The sequence below is a fragment of the Myotis nattereri genome (genome assembly GCF_964212035.1).
Source record: "Myotis nattereri genome assembly, chromosome: 1".
Taxonomy (NCBI): Eukaryota; Metazoa; Chordata; class Mammalia; order Chiroptera; family Vespertilionidae; genus Myotis; species Myotis nattereri.
In genome coordinates, this window is record NC_138075.1 from 2,260,736 (window position 1) to 2,288,210 (window position 27,475).

The following is a 27,475-nucleotide window of genomic DNA, read 5'->3' on the forward strand; positions in this document are numbered from 1 at the left end:
GTAACGCTGCTTCCTCTCTGATTGGCGTATCCCTCGCGGGGCTCCTGGCGCTCATTGGAAGAGGAGGCTGCGAGGGGCGGGCCAGCACGAATGGTGGATCGCGCGCGCGAGGTGGGAGCTGCTGTCCTGCGGGGCCGGGGCGCCGCGGGTGGAGGCCAGGCGGCGGCGGAGGGGCAGTCGGGGCACAGGTCCTGGCTGTGGGAGGCGACCCGGGGCCGGTGCGCGGGGAGGAGGCTGATGCTGGGGTTGCCACCCGCAGGGTCTGGAGGAGGCGGCGCAGCGCCAGCCCCTGTCCAGGACTCGTGGGGTGAGAGGTGAGCCCGGACCGCGTGAAGTGGGGGTGCTTTAGAGGTAGAGACGGCGTGGGGTCAAGGGTGGTGGGTGGACAACCACGGCGAGGGGGTGCACAGTGGGAAGAACAGGTGCGCGGTGGGGAGGCGGGGCCATCGGGAGGGCCCTGTGGACGCCCGGGTCGGGGGTCACGGGGGAAGGGGCAGTGCTCAAGGAGGAGGAGGCCCAGGGGCCCCAGCGTGGGGGAGGGGTGGCCACCGTGGACCCTGAGAGCCCTCGCTGGGGGGGAGGGGGGTGGGAACGATGCCCAGTCTCGAGTGGGCTGCCCCGACGGGGCTGGGCCCCTAAGCAGGTCGGCCTCGGGGTGCCTAGGTTTGCAGAGCGGGCACTGCCCGCTGGGTTAGCAGGAGGCCATGTAGGCTGGGGTCCGGCTAATACTGGTCCAAGGCTGACGCCACCGCGGGTCCGCTCTCGGTCGGCAGCAGGGAGCGGGCAGCAGCGCTGCTGCAGGTGTGCGCGAGGGCCCTTCGCATCAGGGGCTTAGAACAGTCCCTGGAGCAACAGACCAGTTCCTGCGATGCTAGTGTTGGAAGGTCTTTATGCTCCTACCTTTAGTTCTGTATCACAAGTCAAGTTCAGGCCCTTGAAACCGGAGTCCTGCTGCCCGAGGCAGGAGTCCCGTCTGCAGCTCTGAGCTCTCCACCCAGTGTGGGGTGTTGGTGCGGGACCCAGGCCTGCGCCCTGAGAGCCCCGAAGACACAGGACGCCCCCAGGGAAGCTCCAGGCGGGAACCGGTTTCCTGAATGCCTCCTGTTTGATCCTCAGCTACACGTTGCTTTCCCTGTAGCTCCTTCATGCTCGCTCAGCGCGTGTCTGTTAACTGGTCCCCTAAGTAGCTGCACTCAGCTGCCCCGGGAAGCTGCCCCGTCTGTCCTGCCTGGGGTAGCTCCTGTGCAGATCCTGTGCCCGGGGCTGGCCGTCCAGTGTCTGGTACTGTAGGTGCCTGTCAGTGGGCACAGCTTCCGGGGGCCTGGTAGGAATCCAAGTTTTGTTTTCCTCCTGGAGGCGCAGCCTCTACCAGCTTCCCCGGCCCTGTCCGCACCGGCCTCAGGTGCTCTCAGCCAGAGCCTCCCTCACCAGGCCACTCGTCCCTGCGGCACAGCCCCCAGCCTGGCCTGTCACTGTGCCCTCCGCCCAGGGCGTCCCAGGGGCGTCCCCGAGGCCGGGGAAGAGCCGGCACGTTCTCCGGAGGTGAAAGTTGAAAGCAAACGGTGTTGTGTCCAGGTGCTCTGGCCCTGGAGGCGGTGCTTGGGGTGGTCACTCTTCCCGCCTGTCCTGTCCTCGGGCTCCAGGATTCTGGAGATGGTCTCCCTGCCCAGCCAGGTGAGGACACCGCACGTCCTTTGTGGTCCTCAGAAATCTAACCGCACCAGCTTCAGGCTCATCAGAATCCCCATCGCAGCTGGTACAGGCCCTGCGTGCAGTGACCGCCCTCCCGCGGGGGAGCCACCCTCTGCTCCAATCTGCAGGGCGGCCAGGAAGAGGGGGCACCTCTGTGTGTTTACTGTCAGCCCTGCCCAGACAGCCCACCCCTGCCCAATGCCCCCTGCGCCAGGCAGAATGTGGAACCCGCCTGCTGGCCTGAACCCCTGGGGCTCGGAGCCCGGTGCCAGCTGGAGCCCAGCCCTCAGCTGCCTCCCAGGGGCCAGGGCCATCTGCACAGCCGTGCTGGGCCCGAACTCACCTAGCACGTCCTGGGCATGAGGACCCGCCCCAGCGCCAGACCTGTGTCTCCCTGACCGGATGTGCGAGTGTGGAGAACAGCCATGTCCCAGTGGGCGTGGCACCCTAGGCTGTGGCCGTCCCCTCAGCCAGAGCACGGGCCTCCTGGTGGACAGCGACGCTGGCCCTGGCCCCAGTGCTGCAGGCCTGGTGTCCCGCACCCTGCTGCTTTGGGGGGCCGTGAGGAGACAGTGGCTTGAGGGTGACCCTGGCTGAGTGGCAGCCAGCGGGCTGGGCTCCTGTCCCTGTGCGGCTAGTGCTCAGGCCCTGGGAGGCCCGCCCGGGGCACAGCCGCCCTGTTCTCCGCAGAGACAGCCTGGTGGTCACGCAGGCTCCACACCCACCCGCCCCGAGCATCCTGCAAGATCCCAAACACTTTCCCGCTCTCTGCAGGTTCCCCATGGAAACGCGTTCAAGGGAAATTAAGGCGGAGGATACAAAAGACACTTCACTTGAGTGAGCCCAGTGCGCGTGGGTCTGCACGTGGTCCTCGCCCGGGGAGGTGGGGCGGGGCCAGGACAGCGGGTGCTCTGGTGACAGGAAATCGGGCGTTTCTTCCGTGCCAGGGTTTCCGTTACCAGATGGCGGCTCCGACAGGTGTTGCCGTAGCCTTGCCCTGTGGGGTCCCTGCCGAGTGCCGTCTCCAACCCGGGGGCTGGCTGACCTGTCGCGAAGGGCCGCTAGGCGGTCTGATGGACGCCAGCGCCTAGAATCCGCGTCCCTGGGAAACTGTTCGTCTTTGTGGTCAGCGCCCTGAAGACATGGATTTGGATCAGTTGGACCTGAATCCCAGAATTATCGCCGCAGCGAGGAAAGGTAGGCTTCCTGACGTGCGTGTACAGTGTACGCACGGACACGTCTGCGGACTTTCTGTGAAGCAGGCACCACGGCCCGAGTCCCTCCCCGCCGCCCCCTCCCCGGGCCGCCCTGGACCGCGGGCCGCCCTGGACCCTGCACGGATGCTGGGCAGCGTAGGCGGGCTTTTCCGTTGTGGGACTGAAAGCACGTTTTAAAAGTTTCTTTTCATCCAAGTAGTTCATGCACGTTGTCTAAGCAACGACGCAGGCACCCGCCACGGGGCGCCTGCCTGTAACCCGGGCTCTGAACCCGGGCGCATGCTCTGCCTGTGCCTGTGGCGGCCGCTTCGCAGAGCTCCTGGCGCCCGCGGCCCCCGGTTGGAACACACTGGGCCATGCCCGCTCGGGTGTGAAGGGGGACATAGCGGCCTTTGCGGGGGTGGGGGTGGGGGTGGGGGTGGGGGCGGGGGTGGAGGTGGGGGCGGGGGTGGGGGTGGGGGCGGGGGTGGGGGTGACCGTCTCGTTTCCCCCAACGTTAGTAGTTGGTCGTTGCCTCCTTTTCCCATGCCCTGCATTCCTCGGAATCCCGCCTTCCTGGGCGCTCCGCCCCTGCTGGCCGGCAGGAAGGACAGGGGAGAGGCCCTGCACCCCCAACCCCCACCTCCCACCCTTCTGGCTTGGCTGCTGCAGCTGAGGGGGTCGCCCCAGGCCCCTCCTTCCTTGTCCTGTGTCCTCACTCCGCCCAGGGATGCCATCGCTGGGGAGAAGATGGATCTGGCCCCTGCCCGCGGGGCCCCCCCCCCGAGTTGGAGATGGCACCCCAAGTCCCTGCTGCCTTGTTGTCGTCTGACCTTGTCCTGTGGCTTATTCTGTATAATTTCAGCCAAACTGAAGTCCACGCAGGAGGTTTTGCACTTTTCTGGACCAGACCTGCAGCGGCTGACCGGCCTCTCGGGCCCCGACGTGCAGCACCTGCTGAGGACGGTCTGCTTGCACCTGCGGGGGGGCAGCCTCTGCACAGGTGGGCAGCGCAGGTGTGCTCTGCCAAGGCCCTGGGCCTCCTCCCCGTCTGCCGCTCAGCTCCAGGCTGGGCCATGGGCAGGGACTCAGTGAGAAGTGACTGTAGGGCGTGGGCAGCGCTGGGACCAGATGCCTGGGGGCCATAGGGCTTTGGGGCCCTTGCCCTGTGGGTCGCTCCGTGGGTCACTGCTTGGGCCAGACGGGAAGGGGCACGGCCGAGGGGGCCGGAGCAGCACTGCTGGGAGGGGCCTCCTGGCTGTGGCACCTGGCCTTCTGGCGCCTGCCCCCTCCTGACGCGGCATTCCCCCCAGCCCTGGACCTGCACCAGCAGAAGAGGCGCTTCCCCGAGCAGCACCAGCGCCTGAGCCTGGGCTGCCCGGTGCTGGACAGGCTGCTCCATGGCGGCCTACCCCTGGGCGGCATCACCGAGCTGGCCGGCCGCAGCTCGGTGGGGAAGACCCAGCTGGCGCTGCAGCTCTGCCTGGCCGTGCAGCTCCCGCAGCGGCTGGGAGGCCTGGAGGCGGGTGAGTGCCGCCCTGTGGTGGAGGGACGGGGGGGGGGGGCGGGGGGGGGGGGCGGGTGCCCTTGCTCTGCGGCCGGCTCTGTTGGCCGCTGCCCATCGCGGTTGGGACCAGGGCCTGGCTCCTGCGGTTGTTTCTCTTCATTGGCTGTGGATGCCTCTGGGAAGAGTGGCCAGCCCTGCCCCACGGGGACCCAGAGGTCCCGGCAGCAGGAAGTCCCCTGGGCTGTGGGCTGGCCCACAGGTGCCACCCCTTTCCTGGCGGTGGTCACACCCCAACCTGCAGGCCCACGGGCGCCGTGGCTCCACAGGGGCCGTGTACGTGTGCACGGAGGACGCGTTCCCTGACAGGCGCCTGCAGCAGCTCATCGCGCAGCAGCGGCGTCTGCGGACAGATGCTCCGGGCGACGTGGTGGAGAAGATAAACTTTGGCGACCACATCTTCATCGAGCACGTCGCCGACGTGGTGAGTGTCTGCCGGCCCCCAGCCCCGGTCTGAGGGGAAGGCACCCGCCTGGACCCGCCCCTCGATCGCCAACCGCCTGGCCACGCTGCGGACTTGCGGGGGGGCGGGAAGGCAGTGTGGTGACCGGGTCATGGTTTGGTGGAGGGGCTGGGGCGGAGGGGCGGGAGGGGGGTGGCTCTCCAGCGGCCTGGCTTCCTGCTGTAAGAATTGAAGTTCTTTAACTTCACGTCAGGAATCAGGCATATAAACTTTTAATATTTTAAAAAATTTACAATAAAATACATTATCACACAGTGAGGGGAAGGGATGGGCCGAGCAGGGTGGCGGTTAGTGTGACGGCGCCGGGCACAGGACAGGGACAGGAGGTCCATGCCACAGGCTCCCAGCTCCAGGGCCCTCCAGCCGCGGCGACGGTGCGGGCTGTCACAGGGCAGCTCTGCCTCGCCAGCAGCGTGCCTGGCCCTTGGCGGTCTCGGAGGTGTGCTCACTGCAAGAGAAGCTGCGGGTCAGGGGCGGGCGCCCGATGGCTCTGAACCAGCTGTGGGGGGAGCAGGCCTCCACCCTCTGGCCGGGTGTCTGTCTGGAGGCCTCCCGGGCGCCCTCCCCGTGCCAGTGCTGCCCCAGGACTCGGGACTCACGTTAGTGCTGCCATCCTCGACCCCGCTGCCTCCGCTGTCAGTCTCCGGGGGCGCCCTGCAGACAAGCACAGCCGCCAGGCCGCAGTCAGGGCCAGGACCACCGGCAGGGCCAGGACCACCCACGGCTCTGAAGAGTCTGAGGGGGGCGGGGCTTGGCGGCCCAGCACTGGGCCTGAGTCCCGCTGGCAGGCAAAGTGACCCAAGGGGCAGCCTGAGGTCACCTTGCCCTGCCCCGGAGCCCAGCCAACTTGGCCCCCGCGCACCAGGCTGGCTGCTGGGAGCACACGGCCTGAAGGGTGGGCAGGGCCAGCTCAAGGCACTGGCAGCCCCATCCTGGCCGGGCCCGGGCCCCAGTGTGCAGCCTGGGCGTGGCCCAGGTCCCCTCGTCCTAGGCAGGGCTGGGTGAGGAGACCCAACCCAGGCCTGTTGCCCCCTCCGCCTCTGCCAGGCTCAGGGCCACCCCGGCCCAAGTGACAGGGCACGGTCCCGGCAGCCTCAGCAGGCCCAGCTGCCCCAGGACGGGCCAGGGCCCGGTGGTCAGCACAGGCGCAAGGCCAGCGAGGGAGGGTCACGCCCACAAGAATGTGGGGAGCAGGACAGAGGGGTGAGGGGCCTCAGCACCAGGTGGGGGACGGGCGGTGACGGCCCCCCACCCCCTTCCAGGACGCGCTGCTGGAGTGTGTGCGGAGGAAGGTGCCCCTGCTGCTGTCGCGGGGGATGGTGCGCCTGGTGGTCATCGACTCGGTGGCGGCCCCGTTCCGCTGCGAGTTCGGCGGGCCGGCCTCGGCCTCAGCGCGCAGGGCCCGGGCTCTGCAGGCGCTGGGGGCCGCGCTGCGCAGACTGAGCTGCACCTTCCGGAGCCCCGTGCTCTGTGTCAACCAGGTGGGCCCGCCCCCCCCCCCTCCCCCCCCTCCGCGCCCTCCCTCCTTCCACGAGGGGTGCTCTGCCACTGACCCTCACCCCCCTCCCAGGTGACGGAGGCCGTGGAGGAACAGGACACAGCGCCTGGGTGAGTGGCCAGGGGCAGGGGCACGGGGCTGTGGGCGGGGCACGGGGCTGTGGGCGGGGGCAGGGGCAGGGGCACGGGGCTGTGGGCGGGGCCATGGGCAGGGGCACGGGGCTGTGGGCGGGGCACGGGGCTGTGGGCAGGGGCAGGGGCACGGGGCTGTGGGCGGGGGCAGGGGCGCGGGGCTGTGGGCGGGGCCATGGGCAGGGGCACGGGGCTGTGGGCGGGGCCAGGGGCACGGGGCTGTGGGCGGGGCCAGGGGCACGGGGGCTGTGGGCGGGGCCACCTGGTTCTGTGAGTGACCCTGGCCCGTCTCTGCCTCAGAGCCCCGGGGGAGCGCCTGGCCCCGGCCCTCGGCATCACCTGGTCCAACCAGCTGCTCATGAGGCTGGTGGCCGACCGGCAGCGCCCCGAGGAAGCCCCGCGGGGCCGCCCAGGCCGCACCCTGAGGGTGGTCTTCGCCCCCCACCTGCCTCCCTCCTCCTGCTGCTACACAGTCAGCGCCGAGGGCGTGCGAGGGACGCCGGGACCCAGTCCTGCTGACCAGGAGAGCCGCCGCCTCGGCCTCCCAGGGGCACCGGCTCCGGGTCAGCCCTCCTGAGGTCAGCCCGGGCCCCTGGGGCAGCACCTTCCCCCCCAGGAGCACCACCCACTGCAGGGCCACGAGGAGCAGTGCCCGCCGCCACAGGCTGCCCCGTTCCCAGCGGGGGTTTGAAGGGTCTTTTACTTTAGTGTTGTCTGCCACCAGCCCCTACTGGGTCGGCCCATCTGCCAGGAAAGCCCATCTGGGCACAGGAGACTCCCTTGGAGGCAGGCCCCGCCCGTCCCGGGTGCAGGTGGGCCAGACAGGACCACAGACGCCCAGCTCATCGCCGTCGCCGTCGCAGGGGCCTTGCTTCCCATGAAAGCACCCCCTCTTCCCCCCACACCCCCCGTCAGCACAGGTCCTGCCCCTCTGGGTGCAAGTCTGACCAGCTGGTGGTGGGACGCAGGGCCCAGGGGGCGTGGCTGCCCGGTCCAAAGGCATGGCCTCCATCAGGGCAGAGCTGAGTGTGCCTCCACCTCGCCCGCTCCCTGCCCTGGCGCCTCGTGCTGCCGGCGTGTGAGTGGGCACAGCTGGGCCCTGGGCCTGTCCCTGTGACTCGCTCTTGGCCAGACAGGCTCTGAGTGAGTGACCCTCACTCCCGCTCCCCAGCCCCCCGCCCTGGAGGCGGCGCCTGTACCTCCTGAGAAAGGGGGCACCGAACAGCCGGGGTCCTGCCCCCCCCCCCCCCAGCATCCCAACCCCGGCCGCTGCCGGCTCTGGGGGGCGAGGGAGCAGCCACCCTGGAATGGGACTGCGCTGTTTGGGCACCTCTCTGTGGCAGGATGACCCACTGTAAATGTCATCACGTTCCCTGCATGTCCCGTGAGGCGGGGGCGGGCATGGAAGGGAAGGCGCCCGCATGAGGAGACCTTTCCACAGAGGTGCGGGGCCGCACAGCGGGAGCGAAGCTTTATTTTTATAATGAAATACAAACAATTGCAAACGGTGTTCTAGTCAAGTCACAACAGAAACAGCTACAGCCCCAGAACGAATGTCCCACGACCCAGCGCTCGATCCCGGGGTGACCTGCCCCCCCCCGACCCCCTGGCCAGGGCTGCCCACCCAGCACAGACCTAAGGAGCGCCTGCCTGCCCCCTGGGCCTCAGCACCCCCGCATCCTCAGACCTGCACCCCACCCCGAGGTCAGCCCCACGCTGGGGACCACATTCTCCCTGGGGTGGGGCTCCCTTGGGACAGGGTGGTCTGCACGTGACCCACTGCCAAGTGTGCATATGAGCATGTCCCAAGGCAGCCCTCACCGTGTGGCCCAAGAACACGCTACACGGCGAGGCGGGTCCTGCCTGACATGCAGGTCCGTAGTGCTCGCACTGAGTCCCAGTCACATGACATCCCCGGGGCTCTTTAACTCCAGGACAGAACTGCCTGCACCCCTCCCCTTGTGAAGGCCGCAGGGTCAGGAGGCCTGCTCCCCACGCCCTCCACCTCTGGTTCAGGTGCTTGTGGGGTGGGGCCTCCGTGTGTGCCTGCAGGACTCGGGCAGGAACCGTGGGGAATGGCCCCCGGGAACACACAGGGCCGCCTGGCACACGGCTTGCTCCGAGAAGGGGAAGATGCGGACAGCAGGCCTGAAGGAGGTGCACGGGCCCTGGGCATGGAGCTGGCACAAGGGCCTCCGTCCGTCCTCTCACCCCACCCTCCACCTGCGAAGGCACCACAACCCAAGGGGGCCGGGCGGGGAGCGGCCAGGCTCAGGAAGGGGTCCTGCAGATGGGCCCCAGCACGGGAGTCCCGGTCCATTCTCCTGGGAGCTGCTCTGAGGGACCTGTCACCAGGGGCCCTGGGTCCCAGGGGCCGGGCTGCTTGTGGGAGAAGCCAGCCACACGGAGCGGAGGAAAGGGGACGGCACCTGGCGATGCTGCTGCGCCTCGCATGGAGCCGCGGCCGCAGGCCAGGGCCCTGCTCCTCCAGGTTTCTCGGCCCACGGCGTGTGCGTGCAGACAGGGACCTGGCCCATCAGAACCTGCACACCGAATGGAGCCTAAAAGCAGGTGGCCAAGGGCGGCGGCTGCCGGGACGGGCCGGGACAGTGTGGGTAGCACAGGCACCCGGGAACTAGGAGGCCGGCCCGCAGGGAGCAAGGCGCACTGTCACCAACAGCCTGTAATCGCAGGGACTGAAAGGAATTGACAGCCCCCCTGTGACCCCCGTGCCGCTGCCTCCAGCCCACGTCCCACTCAGCTGACGACGCCAGAACCAGGCAGCTCGGAGTCAGCCCAGCGCTGTCCACGTGGAAAAGGCCGCAGGGAACCCCTGTGCCCGGCACTAACATACATGGTCCTCAAGCGGACGGACGCCCGGTGGGTCAGGCCTGGCTGAAGGGAGCGCTGGCCCCGGCGTGGACGTGCGCCCAGATTTCTCACCTGGAACTACCTGTCATAGGGTTAGCACTTCCTTCACCTACTGGCTGAGCTCAGAGCCCTGTGAGGAGCAGTGCCTGAGGGTTGATCTGAAAATGTTCTGTCAAAACCCACCCTGTTACGCAACCAAAAAGAAGAGCTTTTTAAACAGAAAATGTGGGAGCCTGGGGTGCGGCCAGGGCTCCAAAAGGTGGGCAGGGTGGGACCTGGCACCTGAGGGACCCTCCCCCGCTGGCCCCCACTACGCTCCAGGCGTTACGGGTCATTAGATGCTTATTCTCCAAAGATGGACTTGAAGGTTCCAGACGCTCCGTTTACAGCCCACTAAGTACTGCATCAACAAGTCTGAATTTAAACTAGCCGGGGCCATGCAGAAAGTGCGTGTCCGTGAGAAGCAGCGAGTCCGTGGTGACACCGCTGCTGGCCGGACTGTGCCTGGCCCGCCAGGCCGGTCTCACGGTCATGCTCCGGCAGCGCTCGGTCACCGGGACTGCAGACCACGTAACAGAGTTTGGACAAGCCTCCGTGGGTGGTGGGTCGCCACCTCGCCAAGGAAGCGAGCGGCCTCCCTGCCGGGCAGCGTGGGCAGGGGCCTGGCGGGCGGGCTCGGCTTATCTAGCTCGGCCCCGGCCCGGCCGGCAGTGCGCCAGGTCAGTGTGGCTGGCACTCAGAGCTCTCGCATCTGCTAGACAATTATTTCGTTCCTGCATGAAAAACAAATGGGAAAATTACACTCAACCAGCACGGCGCCGGCCCAGCGGCCTCACTCAGACTCCACGTCACGCGAGGCCTGGTGCTCACGATCAGGTGCCACCCCCAGACGCGGGGGCAAGGCGTGTCCACTGCGGGCCCTGCACCCTGCCCCGCCCGGAGCTTCCAGCAGAGGCCTCTCCCTGCCAGGGAGCGCGGCCCAGACAGTCCCAGATGCTGCAGGGAACGGGAAAGCCGGCGACGCACCCCAGGGAGCGGTGCGGCCGGGTCCAAGGTCCTGAGAGGAGTCCGGCTGCCCGGCACCCGACAGACAAGGTGGGCCCAGGGCCCAGGCCTGGCTGCACCCACAGTCACCGGACATTCACAAAAATGACAGAGAACAGGGTGCGAAGAGTTTTCAATGTGAAGGTGACAGGCTCACAGGTCCAGTGCGAGGACAGCGTGTCAGTTCCTCACGCCAGTGACAGCTGAACTGGACCACTGGCCATGCAGGCTAAAGTCACACAAGTGAGCAGGACACGTTCAGGAATGACAGGCCACATGCAGACACCACTCCGTCAGAACGTTTCATTTCAGTCAGGCCGACCGGACCATTTCTCAAGGCCACTGATTAATGTACCGAGAATGCTGACGACGTGACATTCCCATAACCCGGCCCAATCAATGCTCATGTGGCGCCTGTCCGTCTGTCTGACCCAGCTCGCGAGGCCCTGCGGCCGCCCGCCACCTGGTCTGGGAGTCAGGGCAGGGCTCCTTACTTGGAAATGGTCTTCAGCGGCCTTGTCACCCACGTTTAGGACATTCAGAGAGCGGGCTCGCTTCATGCTGCAGCCAGGACAGCGGACATGCAAGGACAGACGTCACACACAGGTCAGCCAGGAGCAGGACCAGCAAGCCGCCCCTCCAAGGCCGGGCCCCTCACCGGGACAGGGACGCCCACCCAATCTTACCACCAATGTCCCAGGCCTCATTGTATTTACTGCTAAGAAAAAGGAGTTTCTCTGTATCTCCTCAGCAAAAACAGCTGTCTTACAATACCACACGTCACCTCCCGTGTCGCTGTAGTTACACATCATCAACCGTCACCTTGTGTCGCTGTAGTTACACGACAATGATACCACACGTCACCTCCCGTGTCGCTGTAGTTACACGTTTTAAGACCTGCTCCCGCTGCAGCCGAGGTGCTCCCAGCAGCTGGCCAACTCCCCATGGGGGTCCCCAGGCCCCCCAGCTGGGTCTCAGGAAGGAACCACGGTGACTCGCTGAGACTCATCACTCTACGTGACCATGTCCAAGTGACACACTCGAAACCCACTGGTGGGAGCACGTAATACTCTGTACTCTGTGCTTTTTATAGTAAAAACAACTTTCTTCATTAGTAAAATAAGCTTTAATGCTATTTCTCTGCTTATAAATCAAAATATGTAACAAATTTCATGACTTTACGTTTAAAGGAAGCGACTCACACATATAATTTTCTCCCCTCGACACCTTAAACTACTTGATAAAACAACCATCGCCTACAACCTGAACCAAGTCACAGACAAGCGTGGCCACTGTAACGGCTTGCCGCCTCACAGCTGCCGGCCACCAGAAAGTCACCGTCGCTTTAGAGCTAAAGGAACCGAGCGAGGGGTCATACTGCGTCTGCAACAGGCCCTGCCACTCGGAGCCTGAACGCCCTGCAGCACAAGCGTGAAGGCTGAGGGCGGGCCAGGCACCGAGGCCCAGGCACGGCCGTGGCCACAGCGCCATGTGCACAGCCTGGCCCTCGGCAGGCACCAAGCTCTCGCTGGATAAACTGCACCCGAAGCAAAGACCTCGCTTACCCCCAAGTAAAACTCCCAGAACGTCCCGACCAGGACCAAAGGACACCCGATGAGCCCACACACCCTGCTAGGGTCCTGAGTGCATGTTTTCCTACTTGGAACGACTCCGAAAGGATAACATCAAACTGAAATCTTTAATCATTCTGTTACTTAATTGGCCGATTAACTGCCGTTTTCTAAGAAAGCTACACCACCTTTATCCTCAAGCTCCTGTTCCTTCAAGACACGAAAAGAACATGACTCCTGCTCGGTTCTGCCCGACCGAGGAGGGCACCGCAGATCCGTCCGACTGTGTGCTCAGACCCTGGGCAGCAGAGCTCACAGCCACGCCCGGCCGCACACCTGCTCCTGCAGCTGGGGCAGCGGTTTTGCAAACCTGGTCCGACCAGCAGCACATGACCAGGGGGGAACCTGGGACCTTGCTGGGGGGATGGGGGGTTAAGGGGAAGGGGGGCGGGGCACGCTGTATCGGAAACTCAGGACTGCGTGTTACTAACGCCCAGGAGACGCTGACACATGCTCAAGTTTGAAAACCACTGGGCCAGTTACTACTGTCACCCTTACCTGGAAAGATTATGTATGATTTTATGGGATAAAGTTTTTTGTAAAAAATGTATTATTTTAGAGAGCGAGGAAGGGAGAGAGAGAAACATTGATTTTGTTGTCCCACTTAGTGACGCATTCATTGGTAACTTCTTATTGTTTTTGTTGTTTTTTAATATATTTTATTGATTTTTTTACAGAGAGGAAGAGAGGGAGATAGAGAGTTAGAAACTTCGATGAGAAACATCGATCAGCTGCCTCCTGCACACTCCGCACTGGGGATGTGCCTGCAACCAAGGTACATGCCCTTGACCTGAATCGAACCTGGGACCTTTGAGTCCGCAGGCCGACGCTCTATCCACTGAGCCAAACCGGTCAGGGCATTGGTAACTTCTTGTATGTGCCCTGACCGGGATCGAGCCCACAACCCTGGCGTATGCAGATGACATGCTCACCAACTGAGCTACCTGGCCAGGGCTGGGATGAAGTCTCTAAAGTCATTTAGTTTTTCAAAACGTTCACTAAGGCGTCGTCTCAGATAGGACTGCACATGACAGGAGCGTGTTAGTCTACGCACGTGTGTCCGGCTGGGGGGACCACGCGGGTGCTCACGCTCTGGCCTCCTGGGGAAGAGGAAGACATGCCAAGAGAAAGGAAACGGGCTCTCACGGGAGGGGCCAGGGCTGGGCCTCGCAATGAAAAGGCTTCAGCACACAGACCCTCGAGCGAGCAGCGAGGGCCCAGACGAGGGCGAGGGAGCACCTGCCACAGGTCACCTTGCCCGCCGGCTCGGGTGCTCACTCCGCACAGGGATGGACACCATAGAGCAGCGGTTCTCAGCCTGTGGGTCGCGACCCCTTTGGCGGTCGAATGACCCTTTCCCAGGGGTCGCCTAAGACCATCCTGCATATCAGACATTTACATGACGATTCATCACAGTAGCCACATGACAGTGATGAAGTAGCCACGAAAATAATGTTATGGTTGGGTCACAGCATGAGGAACTGTATTTAAAGGGCCAGAAGGTTGAGAACCTCTGGTCTAGACCCTCATCCGCTATGAGAAAAAGTGTTTCCTCTAAAACGCACAGACAGTAGTTACCTGTCCTTAGTCGGACACCGGAGCCTTTAAAACAAGAGCCAGTCATTCCGAAGGCGACGCGGAGCCTGCTTCCCCTCCCCAGGCCCGCGGCCCGGCCGGCTCCGCACGTCGGCAGGACGGTCACGGCCAGAGCGGGCGTTTCAGAGCCGGTGGCCCCGGCACAGGCTCTTCCCAGCGGTTTTCTCCAGATGCCCATGGGGCTCAGGCTCCACCACACGGGGGGAGGCCGGGCAACAGCCGCTTCCTAAAACCAACTCGCCCCTCTTGCCCCAAACGCTGTAAGACACGCCTCCCTCCACAGCAGAGAGGCCGGGCGCGGGCTGACGCCACGGGTCTGAGGTGGACCCGGCCAGCAAGGAGCGGGCGAGCCTGCCCCTCTCCGAACGCAAAGGAGCCCTGGCGCGTGCTGTGGTGAGTGCCGGCGCCCACCCAGGGTCTCGGTTGATCCCAGTCGGGGCGCAGTGCAGAGGCAACCCATCCAGGTCTCTTCACACTGATGTTTCTCTCCCCCCTCCCCTTCCATCCTGGATAAAAGTCAACGGGAAAACACCCTCCCGTGAGGACTGGCAAAGAAAAGGCAAAGGAAACACCTGAGTGGGCACCTGACTTCCTTATCGCCAATGTCACCCGAGGAACTGGTCTCAGTCCTGAGACGTGAGGGCTCCGACCCACACACCCTCAAGTGGAATCACCTGCAAAACGGTTTTACTGACCACCAGAGCGGCTGGAGCCGGTTCAATCCCGGTAGGAGCACATACCACGGGGTTCATATTCAACCCCCAGTCGGGGCACATACCACGGGGTTCATGTTCAACCCCCGGTCGGAGCACATACCACGGGGTTCATGTTCAATCCCCGGTCGGAGCACATACCACGGGGTTCATGTTCAACCCCCGGTCGGGGCACATACCACAGGGTTCATGTTCAATCCCGGGCGGAGCACATACCATGGGGTTCACCTTCAATCCCCAGTCGGAGCACATACCCGGGGTTCACCTTCAACCCCCGGTCGGGGCACATACCACGGGGTTCACCTTCAATCCCAGTCGGAGCACATACCACGGGGTTCATGTTCAATCCCGGTCGGGGCACATACGAAAGGCCCCCGATCGATGTGTTTCTCTCACATTGATGGTTCTCTCTCCTTTTCTCTCTCAGCATGTCCTCAGGTGAGGATGAAAAAATAGAAAAGAGTTGTACTTAGAATCAACCAGTGAGATGTACGTGCCATTTTGAAAGTGAGTTTCACGGAAGAGCTGACAAAACCGTGCTCCTGTGGGAAATGCGTCCGAACACAGCGCTCAGGTCAGGGACCCGCAGAGACCCCGCCGGCTCCCTCGTGGGCACCCAACTCCTCTGGCCACGAAAGTCACGGTTCAAAGGTCCCAAGACCCATGACCGAACCCTTTTCAACACACGGAGCCTCGCGTTCTAAAGCCCTGACATGGCGATCCTTCTATTTGAAACCATCCTTCTCCCTCTGTTAACACCGTGTGAAGCTTCACAGGCAGAGCTGGCCTCTGATTTTACAAGATTGAGACTGATTTTCAGGATCTAAGTGGAGCTAATTCTTTAGAAGGTGGCCATACGCAGGCAGACAAACCACTATGCACAGCGTAACCGTGCAGGCTCCTTGTCGCTGGTGAGGCCCTGACCACGGGACAGAGACGTCTACGTTCCCGTGAGCCGTGAGCCACGGCCTCCGGCAGGACGCTGCGCAGCGACTCTCCGCCTCGCTGGGAGGCCGGGACTCGGGCCCCGCGCCCGGGTCGGTGGGGAGCAGACGGCGCTGAACGGGTGGGACATGGGGCGCGGAGATAGTTACCCGGGGTTCCTCGGCTCACTCTCTCGGGCACCTCCTCCCTTCAGCTTCCTAACCAGCTTCTCGCTGCTGCGTCTAATGGAGGCCCGCAGCTTGCTAAAGGAGCCGCTGCGCCGCAGCGATCCAGTGCCGTCCTGAAAGAGACGGGAACACGGTGAGGCCGGGGTCCCCGCCCCGCCCGCCCCGCCCGGGCACAGCCGAGGGACAAGAACCAGACCATGCCCTGTCACTGGAGGGCGTCACTCCCGGCCCGCAGAAGTGACCACTCGCCAGGGTGTCAGTAGACTTTAAACAGAAACTCCCCATTTTAAATGTAATTAAAACGTATCTAATGACCATGGAAACTTTTGAACATGAAGAAGCTCAAACAAAATAACATTCCCACAGGAACTGAAACAAAAGATGACGAAGTCTTGGGGAAGGCCACACGGCTTGAGCTCCAACCCCGCAGTGAGCAGCAGGCCGGAGGAGACACCAGCCGAGACAACCTCCTTCAGACGCTGTCACGATGTAACACTTAGAAGTACTGTTTCCTCAGTACGTTTTAAGTTTTATTCAAGTGGATGATAAGTGTGGTTGGAAATGAAGGAAAACGCTCGTTCTATGGGAATAGCTGGACACTAGGACGTGTGGAGCAGCAGGGCCGCTGCCGTCCTAGCCACGCAGACCCTGCCCAGGACCCGCGGGGAGTGTGGGGAACAGAGCAGGAGAGCGAGGGCACAGACTTTATTCCCGGAGGAACCGCAGCGGAAGGGCCAGCAGCCGCGCCCCCAGGACGCTACGCGAGGCTGCGTCCAGGGGAGGGGACACACTCTGAGCAGACAGACACGGAGACACAGTCAGTTGCAGTGAGTTTATTAGAAGTTAGAAAGACAGGTACACAGTCACCAACACAGATTAGTAGAGAGAAGCAGAACTGCCCAATTTCCACAGACTACACAGCGCTGCTACTGGGGCGGGAGCCGGGGAGCCAGGCCCGGCGAGGGGCGCCGTCTGAGGACCTGGGAGCACATGCCCTACTCACAGCTGAGCGAGTCAGCGGCCACGGCCACCGGCCACCACGGCAGTCACGCCTGCGGACACTTCTAACTACCTTCCAGCAAAGTGACAGCTACTGGCTCTGAAGTTTTAAGCTCATATGTTACACAGTACGTGGTTTTATTGATACAGTTTCTATTACTCAGTACATATCCAGCAAAGCTACGTGTATACAGAGAGGGACCCCCCAAAGGACAGCAGCACCGAGAGGAATGCCCGTCACAAGGTGGAGCGCGGACAAGAATCCTAGGGTCGCTAACAGCCGCGGCAGCGGGGGAGCTGGAGGTGCCGCCCGTCATGCAGGAGACAGAGTCACAAGGCAGCTAGGCCTGTCAGACAGAAACGAGAGAGAGCAGGTGAAACTCGGGAGGGAGGCCCCGCACGCCGCCCACCGGCTCGCAGTATTTCTAGGTCACAGAGCGGGCACTGGGGGCTTCGGACTGCCTGCGGCCGGCCAGCCGGCGGCCCCGTGTGAGCAGGGCTGGGCCTGACGCCCGTGCACGGGGGAAGCCAGTGCTCCCAGGGCCTGGGTGCGCCCTCCCAGGACCTCCCTGACTTGCTATAAAAATAAAAAGGCGCCGCCAAGAGGTCAGGAAGGAGGCTCTGCAGGGGCAACACCGAGAGGCCAAGAGAGGCTGCGGAGGCCGTGGCGGCTCTACTCCCTGAAACCCTCCTGCGCTGTGAGCGCTCCCCCGAGGGAGGGAGGGCCTTCTCTTAAGAACACGAACCTCGCAGAGGCTTGAGGTCTGCGGCACCTTCTGAACATGCACTGACAACCCCAGTAAAGTACTTTCTAGAATCAATTCCCACGGGCAGCAGCCATCCTGGGCCTGCGGAGAGACCTGGCCGTCTGGCACCGAAGCCCCAGCCGTTCTGACTCACCATGGGACGCTGAGCAAGTCATTTAACCAGCCCGAGCTTCATTTTTCTCATCTTTAAAATGGAAAAATAAAACTTGTTACCAACTCCCCATGAGCGCTGGGAGGACAAGAAAACATGAGCTCCTGCTGCTCTTCAGCAGAAGGCGGTAAAACGTAACGTAACTCCATCAACAGCACATGCGCCTTCACATCAAAGCTCAGTGCCGGACCCCAGCAGCGGGGAGACCTCCCCCCGGACTCTCAGCCCTCCCCGCCCCTCCGTCCTGGCCACAGGCTGGCACTGGGCTGGGGCAGCATGGTGCCCTGGGGCTGGGGCTGGACAGTGGTCTGCCCACCACTTGTGCTCACCCCCTTATACCCTGTGAGAACCAGCTGGGCTCCAGGAGCATGCATCAGACGGAGGTATGTGAAGAGATTAGCCCATGAACGTATATGCATACACACATGGCTCATGGGCAGACAATGGTGTGGAAAGGGTGGGGGAGGGAAAGGGCATGTGTAACACTTTCAACAATAAAGACACGTTTCTTTAAAAGGGCTGGGGCGGTGGGCCCCTGCACCTGCCGCTGGAACAGCTCCTGCTCCGTGGCAGGCCCAGCCCTCCACAGCGGGAGCTCTGCCCACTGGCTCGCACAGCCGGGATCTCTGTAAGGGTTTCAGGTGATTTAGTGTTCTTCAATTTTTAAAAATATATTCCACACAAATCCTTTATAATAAAAGGCTAATATGCAAAGTGACCGAACAACGGAACGACTGGTCACTATGACATGCACTGACCACCAGGGGGCAGACGCTCAACACAGGACCTGCCCCCTGGTGGTCAGTGTGCTCCCACAAGGGGAGCCCACTCAGCCAGTAGCCAGGCTCATGGCTGGCGAGCACAGCGGTGGTGGCGGGAGCAGGCCTAAGCCATCAGTCGGACATCTCCCGAGGGCTGGACTGCAAGAGGGTGCAGGCTGGGCTGAGGGAACCACCCCTCCCTCCCCCAGTGCACAAATTTCATGCACCGGGCCTCTAGTTTTAAAATGAATATTAATCTCTTTTTAAAAATATATTGATTGGTTGATTTTAGAGAGAGGGAGGAAGAGAGGGAGAGAGAGAGAAACATCGATCTATTGCTCCACTTGTTTATGCATTCACTGGTTGCTTTTTGTATGTGCCCTGACTGGGAATCGAACCTGCAACCTGGGTGTATTGGGGCAATTCTCTAACCAACTGAGCGACCGACCAGGCTAACCTATTTCTAGGTCACAGTGCACCCAATTCCCCAGTAACCCTGGGTAAGAGCGTAGTGTACTGAAGCTTTCAGAAACACCACGCGGGAGCAGCGCGGGAAGAGAGGGGGCTGCTCCTGAAGGACCGGCAGAGAACTGGCCCCGCCAACAGCAGGGACAGTGCAGAGGGAAGGCTGACGTGGGGCCTCCGCCACCAGGCCTGGGGCTCCCAGTGTCCGGACACACACGTGCCTATCAGCCAACACGAGGCCACATGAACGGGGGCCAAGGGAGTCCAATTTCACCCCTAAAGGTTCCTTTGCAGCCACATCTGTGTGCTTAGCAGGACCATCAAGGAGGACGCCCTCAGAGGTGCCCTGACGGGGACCTCCGTTCAGCCCGGCACTTGCAGAGGAGAGGGCGGGAGCAGCTTCCCCTCACAGACCGACCAGGATGGCTCCAGGCCTGCTGGGGAGAGCAGGTCCCCTAGGGCCAAGCCCCTGCCCAACCCTCACATGGGGTTCTGGCTGGGGCCAGTCCTTCCTCCTCTCATCTCTAACAGCCTGTGCCCAGCTCTGTGCTCTAACAGCCTGTGCCCAGTTCTGTGCTGGCCCAGATGCCCAGGACCCCCAGGCAGGACCCTGACCTGACTTGCTGCCCTGTTCTAAGGCTGTTTCTGGCGCTGAGAGCAACCCTGCCTGTCGATGGAATTGGCTGCAACTGGAGGAGCTGTGGCCGCTCCTGGACCTGCCCACAGCACTCGCTCCGCCCTGTGGGGCGGCTGCAGAGAGCACTGACATTCTTCTGAAACTAGAATCTAATGAGAAGCCCGATGCAAAGTGAAGCCTCGATGGCACTTCCTCACCAGGCCTGGGTCACAGTCCTCAGGACGACTGAGTCGAGCAGAGAACAGGCCAGGCCTGTCGGAGCCACAGGGGGCGGTTCTCACCGCGGCCGGGGCCCCCGCCCACAGACAGCCTGAGCCGCCATTCTCCCTGCAGGAGGCGGAGCATGGCTGCAGGTGACCATTGCATCACACGTGACCTCAGGACGGGCTCCTTTGGTTGCGAGCAATTATACCTCAACGCAGCTGACCTCAAACCTCTGCGTGTGCCTGCTGCCTTATTGACTCTTCTCAATAGACGTATGCTTTACAAATAACGTCTGTCACCCTAACCCCAGCATGCCAAACTCGCCGCCGGCGGGCCGCATGCTTGCTAACTGGTTTGGCTCAGTGGATAGAGCCTCGGGCTGAGGACTGAAGGGTCCCGGGTTCGATTCTGGTCAAGGGCATGTACTTGGTTTTGGGCTCCAACCCCAGTAGGGGGTGGTGCAAGAAGCAGCTGATTGATATTTTTAACTCACTATCCCTCTCCCTTCCTCTCTGTAAAAAATCAATAAAAATATATTTTAAAAAATAAAGAAATAAACTTGTCAAATTTTGAGAGAGCTCAGCATTCCCTCCTTGGAACCTTAGAGCTTTGAGGAAGCCAGCCTGGGCGCCCAGGCCGTCCCGTGAGGCGACAGGCCGAGTCTAAGTGGTGGCCTCGGTGACCAGCGGTGAGCCCAGGCGGCACAGCCGCCTCATTAAGCTGGGCGGTCACTGCCCCTCTGCTGCTTTCCCTACTCGCCACTCGGGAAGAGGGCTCCTGCGCTGCCCCAGGCGCTAAGACCCAGGCTCCTCCGTTCCGGCCCGGCCTCTCTGCAAGTGCCCGGGACAGGCTGTCAGAGATGCAGAGCCACCAGGGCCAGAAAGTCCACCATGAAGGTGTCCAAGCCCCGGGTTGAGCACCCCCAGGGACAGCGCATGCCAAGTGAGGAGGGAAACGTGAAACGGGGGACGTGCACGGGAGAAGGCAGCCCTCCCCCGAGTCTCGGCCTTGAAGACAGTCAGCAACAGCTGTGTCATCACGATTTCAGACAGGCTGACCTAGAAATACTGTCTCAGGAGACGCTCCTGCCGAACGTCAAGAGCATTAGCACCTGCACGGGTGCGGCGGCGACTAGCAAAGGCCCCGCCCTCAGACGCATGCGGAGGAGAGCAAGAGAGTACCGGGAGGGGGGCGCACACAGCAGGCCTGAGGGCGAGCAGGGACTGCGCCCAAGGGCGTGAGTGATCACAGCAGATGCTGATTGGTTGTCCTGGCACAGAAAAAACCAAAGCCAGGAAGCTGCGGACCGACGGCCCGGATGTTCTCCCTGTAATTGTGGCCAATAACAATCTGTACAGAACATTTCAAAGGCTCAACTTTACCAAAGTGCTGCAGCTACAGGAAATCCCAAAGAATAACACAGATTTAAAACACAGACGAGAAAGCCAAAACTTCTCAGCAAAACATCTGCGGTGGCAGCTGAGGGTGCACTACTGCGGCTTCGAAAAATCAGCGCACCTGGGCGGCAAGGCTCACCTGCAGCCACTCCTCCCGATACAGCGAACCCCAAGCTGCCAGCTCTGACTCCCTGACGGCTCCCTGCACCGGCCCCACCCACGGGCCACCACGAGGGAGGCCACCGGCAGAGCCACCAGGGGCTGACATGTCTCCAACACAGGCCCGGGTTCTGGACCCGAAAAACGGTGGCAGGGAGTCGTGAAGGGCGCTCAGGACCACGGTGGGACACGATGCGTGGCCACCGAACCTTCCTGCCCCTGCCCTGCCCCTTCCCTAGACAAGTTCTGCCGGGAACATCAGCCCGTCCCAGGCCTGTACAGTAATTCCCACCAGGCCTACGGCGGCCGGGCCATAAATGAGGGGCGCTGGAGTTAGCGGGGAAGAGGTAAGTTAACAAGCGAGTTAGTCATCTGCACGCTTCCTATGATTAAAGTAAAACCGGATTATGGACTGTGCTTTAAACAACCAGGACACTCAATCAGCATTTAGGCGCTGGAAGTTAGGCCAACAGCTTTCATGGAGCGAAAACGGCACTTCCAGGAGGCACGGGCTCAGGGCTAGCAGGAGACAGGACTTACAGAAGCGGAGCTGCGGCTGGAGTGGAGGGAAGCAGAGCCTACAGGAGGGGGCGGGGGCGGGGCCGCGCGCTGTACTTACCCCGCTCCACTCTACGCCCATACTCACTTCCTCCCCTCCGTCAGGGCCGCTCTCGTACTTGACCGTGTCCACGGTCAGGCTCTCCCGGCTCCGGCGCTTCTCCGAGCCCTCGGGGTCGCCCAGCACCTCGGCCACTCTCTGTTTGTGAACATTGTCAAGACCCTGCGAGTCAGGCGGGAGGGTTCACCTGTTAGCACGTAAGCTGATTAGGGTTTTCCAAACATAAACGCCCCAGAAAACACAGGCTCTGAACCCCAGGGAGCGACCACGTGTCCTGGGACGTGCCCTGCAGGGGTGCCTGCCCTGAGCCCGTTCACCTCCCACCAAGTCACAGGCTGAGGCAGCGAGTGGCGCTGGCTGGGGTCCGGCAGGAAGGGCCCTGGTGCCCTCACTGGGACGGCTTCCCCACAGGCCCGATGGTGGGCGGGGAGGGGAGGCACGGGCGGCACACCCAGGGACAAGGCAGTGATGGTCCCGGCTGGACCCTCCCCGTGCTCCTGTTTGGAAGTGTGGTGGTGGGACGGGAATGTCGTGTCTAGCGTCCCCACTAGCTCCCTGGCGTGCACGCCTCCCAGGCAGCACCTGCTGGAAACGCACGGATGACTGTGTTCTCAGTGTGACACCGAAGACCAGCCACTAACTACAAAGGCACGTCCAGAGCAGACGCTCCATCTGCCAAGTGCTGAGCAGCAGGCACTGCTGCTCCTTCAGGCCACTTCACACGTCTGTAATAGCATGTGGCGGATTAACACACAACAGCGCTTCCTGTGCGCGTCAGGGCCCCATGACTGCGGGCAACATGCCTCTGGTTCCGCATGGCACCACCCGGCGGCTCGTGGAGCGCTCGCCTGTGCCGATGGGCCCTCCTCCTCGGGAGGCCCGGCCCAACCACAGCCACTACAAGTGCTGCTCACCCAGGAGACTGGCCTCCGTGCCCTGCACCTCCTGTGCAAGCTGTGAGGGGCATCACTGCTCTCAGCTGGTGAAGGAGAGCGCCTCAGTCCTCCGACCTCTCTACAGCTCAGAACCTCGTGCGACGCCCCCGTGGACATGGTGTCCCTAGGCCTGGATGACGGGACAGCCCAGCGGCAGGAGGGGCCACACTGTGCGCTGTGTGCTCACCCGCTTGCCAGAACTCCCCTGTAACCCCAAACCCACACCCCAGTGCTCTCGCAGGCACCCGCCACCCGGTGTGCACGGCCCGCCAGGCGCCAAGGCGACACTCCTTGCGCTGTGAACAGTGCCCTGCTCCGTCCGTTACTCAGTCCGCGTTCTCCGCATTCTGTCCATTTGCTGGACGCTCGCTGCCTGAACAGCCCCGCCCCGCTGCGGCGCGCCCAGGGTCCCTAGGTGCCCGAGGCTGGTGTGCCGCACACAGATGGAGCGACGCCTGTGCGGGTGGGCCTCCCGCAGGCCTGAGCCGGTGCTGGGCCCTGAACTGGTGCTAACGCATCACCAATCCAACCACGTAGGTGTCTGTGAACAGAAAGCACACAGGACACGGCTTCGGCGGGTCAGCGGCCGCCAGCGCGGCCAGAGGCTCACAGGACCCAGCGCTGCGTCCTCCCCGGAGGCCCCGCTGCTTCGCGCCCACAGCGCCTCTCCAGAGCGGACCTGCCGACAAGGACCTGCGGCACCTGGCCCGGCACCTGGGCCGCGGGCCTGCGTTCAGCTGCCGGGTGCGCCGAGAAGGGGGTCCTGGCTCACGCGGTGCTTTCTGTGTGGCGGCCCCGGTCACAGCCCAGCAGCACACACGGTGCCAGTTACTGTCTTCCCGTTCTGTTCATCGCAGCCACCCCGCTGGGTGTGAAGTAGCGCGTGTGGCTTTAAAGTGCGTTCCCTACCGACTACAGACGGGCACCTTCACGGGCGTGCGGGCCCAGCAGGTGCTCTGCGCCCCATGCCCCGTGGCCTTGTCTTCACACGCCCTGGGCACTAGACCCATCAGACACGTGTGCACACGCTGTCCCCGCTCTGGGCGCCCATTCCAATTCTGGAGAACTGGATCGACCGGGGTTCTCTTCTGCTACTCGTGTTTCTGGGTCAGACGTACAGTATTTAAACAATATCATCTTATTTGTAAAATTAATATACTACGAACTTTCTATCTCTAAGTCAAGATCTCAGTAAGGCGCGTTGGAGAGAGGGGCTGACCCACCTGCTTGCGTGACCGCATGGCGGCTTCCTCCAGGGTCTCTGCAGCTTCGAACTTGCCCTGGCGCCTGTAGAGCGCCCCGAGGTTCTTTAACGTCGTGGTGACGGTTGGGCTGGAAGAGAGCACACGTGCTGAGTTGTTAGCATGCTTCCGAGCGGCCGCGGCCGCCAGCGCCGGATCTGAGGGCTGGTGTTGGTGAGAAATAGCTCTCGGGCGCCATGGCCCGTTTCCCATGCGAGGGGACCAGCAGCTCTTCTCCCTCCAGCTCCCGCCTCCCAGAGCTGCTGGGCGGCTCGGACCTTGGCCACTGCCAGAGTCTGCGCGGGCTGTCTGACCACCACGCTTCCCGGCAGGAGCACATCACCAGGCAGCGAGAGGGCGCGGAGGGAGGCAGGGGGAGCCACCCCTCACCACCGGGGATGAGCGCTGTGTGACGGGGCAGAGCCAGCAGGGACTGTGCTCGGCACTGTGCCCAGCAGCCTTCCAGGCCCAGCCACGGCCGTTCATTTGGTGCGACGGCCCGTCAGCGGACGCATGAAGCAGCTGCGCCCGTGTCGGAGAGCCCCCCGCCCCCAGCACATCTGTCCGTGCCACGGGGAACCGGGCCAGGGGGCAGAGACTTCCCGAACTAGATGACTGGGAAACTGAGTCTTAGAGGAGGAGTTAGCGAGCAGACAGGAGAGCGGGAGGGGGTCCAGTCGGGAGGAAGCAGGCCCGAGGCCTGGTGTGGGAGGCACAGGCACCGGCTCACAGGGCCGTGCGGGCGCTCACACTGCCCTCTGCAGACACGGAGGCCAAGGCAGCGAGGAGAGGGGGCCACGGCTTAGGGTCTCCAAGATGAGACGTCCCTGCAGGGCTGCTGGCCCCTGCTCTGCGGCCGCCTTCCCGTGTCCCCTGGGCCCTCTCCTGCTGCCATGAGGTCGGCAGCCTTGGACACAGCAGCGCGAGTGCAGAGCCGTGTTTCACCCGGATGGCGGGGCCCCACACCCGTGAGAACGCTGCCCACTCGTGACCCCGGCCAGCGGCTCTCTCAGGCCCAGCAGCCCGTCCACAGCTGTTGTTTGCAGGGAAGCAGACACACCTGTCCACCTTGCAGGCCTTGTACCAGCCGCCGTACTCTCCAAACGCGGGCCCGTCCTTCTGCTTCCCCTGCAGGAGAAGAGGAGGTGGTAAGTGAAGCTCCACAGCACCGAGCCCGCGGGGCCCCGGGCGGAACTCACTTTGCACTCCTCTCTCTCCTCCGCGTGCATCCAGATGGGCTTGTTCTCGTCTGAGGGAGAAAAACAACACACCGTCAGCGGAGGCTGACCGAGCCCCCTGAGAAGGGGCCACGTTCCAGGGACTGCAAGGCTCCTGCTGTTCTAGGGTCCTGCTTAGGGGTGACTTCTCCCGCGTGGACGGGCGCCGTCCCCACGGAGGACAGACTGGAGGGCAGGACCACACGCGCTCGCAGGAGGTGGCCGGCTCGGGCGGCGCGGGGACAGAAGGTGCAGGAGGAAACGTACCAGACCTGAGGGCGTCAGCAAACCCAACTCCCATGAGGGTTCCAATCATGAAACTTTTCTTTTTTTATATATTTTTTATTGATTTCAGACAGGGAGAGAAAGACTCACTGATTGGCTGCCTCTAGCACGCCCCCCACTGGGGATCGAGCACACAACCTGGGCATGTGCCCTTGATCGGAAGTGAACCCAGGACCCTTCAGTCCGCAGGCTGAGGCTCTACCCACTGAGCCACACCAGCGAGGGCCATCATGAAACTTAACGCTGGAATCTGCACACAGCCCTCGGAGTTTTAAATGTGAGCAACCGCGCAGTGAACAAGAGTCCGACAACAAGCAGCACCCGTCCTCCTTCCAAACATCAGTGAACGCCTAGCGAAGGGAAGTAAGTGCCCCGTGTCCCCATGGCCTCCTGAGCCACTGGAACCCTGACAGCTTTCCCTCCAGAACTGGGCCCTGAGCACCTCCGATGCCGAGGGTGTGACGGCCAGGCCTGGGCCGGTGGAGAATGTGCACTTTGGCAGGTCCCCGCCAGCACGGTAAGAACATTCTAGAAAGCATGAATGACTCCAGGGAGGTTTTCTAGAGTTGGTGCATCTGGGCTGTGCCTGAAACAGGCATGGACTCTGGAGAGGACAGCGTGAAAAGCGGAGGCAGGTGGCCATCACCCCACGGAGGTGAGAGATGCCAGTGAGCACGCGTGTGTCCACCGTGTCACTGGAGATGAACAAACGTGCCACAAGCACCCAGCTGTGCCCGCCCCTCCTCTGAGCGCGGTCTGGAAAGTCATTTCTAACACTCAGGTCAGCTGCATCTTGAAACTCCTGTGACGACGCGGGTGTACCACTGCGGGCTGGCATTGGGACTGCCAGGCAGCCGCAGCAGCATCTGCGCAGAAAGGAGGGCACCCTTACCGTCCACAGAGCCGAACTCCCGCTCGTGCGCACGCGTGAGGATCTCTTTGTACAGGGTCTCCGCTTGCTTGAACTTCCCTTGCTTCAGGTAGCAGGAGGCCTTGAAAGGAGACGAGGTGTTCAGCGTCCTCCCGCGAGTGAGCGCGCTCCTCGGGACAGTTCCACCAGGACGCGCCCTGCTGCCCGTGGCCCTGCCCACCTACCAGGTTGTTCTTGGTCTTGGCCACGTTGGGGTCGTCGGGCCCCAGCTTGGTCTGGTAGATCTCGAGGGCCCGCTGGTAGTAATACTCCACCTCCTCGTACTTGCCCTGGTTCTGGCACAGCAGGGCCAAGTTATTCAACTGCTTGGCCACGTCCGGGTGGTCCTTCCCCAAAACCTGAGAACAAAGCACGGTGTCAGCACCTCCGCCCTGCCTCACCACCAGCCAGTCCGCCCCCCCACGTGAGCTCTTCCTGAGTGTCCGCCCGGAGGCCGCCCCTCCAGGCTGCGATGTTGTGCGGCTCCGTGCCCTGTGATGGAAGTGACACAGCCAGAACGTGGGGGGCTCTTCTGGGAGGCTGGGGAGAGGCTGATTCCCTTTACATGCTTTAGCTTCCTTAAATCTTACAACGACCCTACGTGGTGGGAACGTCATGCACATTTTGAGGAGGAAACTGGCTTTTCTAAAGCCAATGCTACTATGACTGCCAAGTCCTGGAACAGCCCAAACTTAGCCAGCCCTGTCTGACGCCTTCCTGTGCAACCAACCTCCAAAGGAACTCCCAGTCTCCCACCCAATCCCGCCCAGCCAGCCCACCTTCCCGTGCAATCACCCCAACCACTTCCCTCCTGTTTCCACCCCCACCGGCAGGACCTCCCCTGCCTCCGCCCCTCCCGGATGCCGACACTCCTCCCCCTCCAGCTGCTCACCCCGGGTGCTCTTCAGGCCCCCTGGATGGGATCCCTTCCATACAATTTAAGGAGACCTCAGCCCGGCCCACCAGTTAGCTCAGAAGCACATCACCTCGTTTTCTCTCTTTGCAAGTATCACTACCTGAAGCTACCTTATTTATCCAGCTAACCTTCTATTACAACTCTCACCCACTAAAGTGCAGGCCCCAGGAATGCAAGTTCTTCCCAATGCAGCCCCTGCCGGAGGAGTCACACTGTCAATCAGTGCCTCCCCCTAGGCGTCCCCAGGAGGCACGCGGCCTCCCCCTCCCTTCCCACACTCCTTCCTCTCCCTGCCGGGACT

At 62.6% G+C, this 27,475-nt stretch overlaps 2 protein-coding genes across 21 annotated transcripts in view; one reads left to right on the forward strand and one right to left on the reverse strand.

Annotated features, from left to right (window-relative positions):
* The first annotated feature begins 83 nt into the window (after window positions 1-83).
* On the forward strand, window positions 84-8,052 carry XRCC3 (X-ray repair cross complementing 3). 2 transcript variants are annotated; one of them, XM_081085960.1, is made up of 10 exons: window positions 84-111; window positions 260-314; window positions 2,467-2,529; window positions 2,640-2,889; window positions 3,754-3,891; window positions 4,202-4,414; window positions 4,722-4,876; window positions 6,178-6,396; window positions 6,486-6,523; window positions 6,845-8,052. In XM_081085960.1, the coding sequence occupies exons 4-10, from the start codon at window positions 2,835-2,837 to the stop codon at window positions 7,119-7,121; spliced, it is 1,095 nt and encodes a 364-aa protein (XP_080942086.1). In that variant the 5' UTR covers window positions 84-111; window positions 260-314; window positions 2,467-2,529; window positions 2,640-2,834; the 3' UTR covers window positions 7,122-8,052. The 2 variants fall into 2 exon arrangements, with proteins under 2 accessions (XP_080942086.1, XP_080942087.1); XM_081085961.1 differs by lacking the exons at window positions 84-111; window positions 260-314 and having other exon boundaries at window positions 2,467-2,889.
* Window positions 5,112-27,475, reverse strand: part of KLC1 (kinesin light chain 1) — a 52,365-nt gene continuing 30,001 nt past the window's right edge. The window contains exons 8-17 of one of the 19 annotated variants that reach the window (XM_081085816.1): window positions 26,444-26,617; window positions 26,241-26,340; window positions 25,046-25,095; window positions 24,907-24,974; window positions 23,829-23,937; window positions 21,698-21,808; window positions 15,494-15,624; window positions 10,954-11,020; window positions 5,515-5,569; window positions 5,112-5,363 (exon numbers count right to left, since the gene is read on the reverse strand). In XM_081085816.1, coding sequence (XP_080941942.1) covers window positions 5,552-5,569; window positions 10,954-11,020; window positions 15,494-15,624; window positions 21,698-21,808; window positions 23,829-23,937; window positions 24,907-24,974; window positions 25,046-25,095; window positions 26,241-26,340; window positions 26,444-26,617 — 828 coding nt within the window. In that variant the 3' untranslated portion in view covers window positions 5,112-5,363; window positions 5,515-5,551. Of the gene's footprint in view, window positions 5,364-5,514; window positions 5,570-10,953; window positions 11,021-15,493; window positions 15,625-16,329; window positions 16,858-17,410; window positions 17,462-21,670; window positions 21,833-23,828; window positions 23,938-24,906; window positions 24,975-25,045; window positions 25,096-26,240; window positions 26,341-26,443; window positions 26,618-27,475 lie in introns of those variants that run through there. The other 18 variants (XM_081085812.1, XM_081085813.1, XM_081085801.1 and 15 more) reach the window with 18 other exon arrangements.

What these genes read in the sequence shown, in the direction of transcription:
- XRCC3 (XM_081085960.1), top strand. Translation starts at nt 2,835, where the DNA reads ATGGATTTGGATCAGTTGGACCTGAATCCCAGAATTATCGCCGCAGCG. An exon ending in CCGTGCTCTGTGTCAACCAG is followed by an intron (nt 6,397 to 6,485) that starts GTGGGCCCGCCC and finishes CCCCCCTCCCAG; the next exon opens with GTGACGGAGGCCGTGGAGGA. An exon ending in GAACAGGACACAGCGCCTGG is followed by an intron (nt 6,524 to 6,844) that starts GTGAGTGGCCAG and finishes TCTCTGCCTCAG; the next exon opens with AGCCCCGGGGGAGCGCCTGG.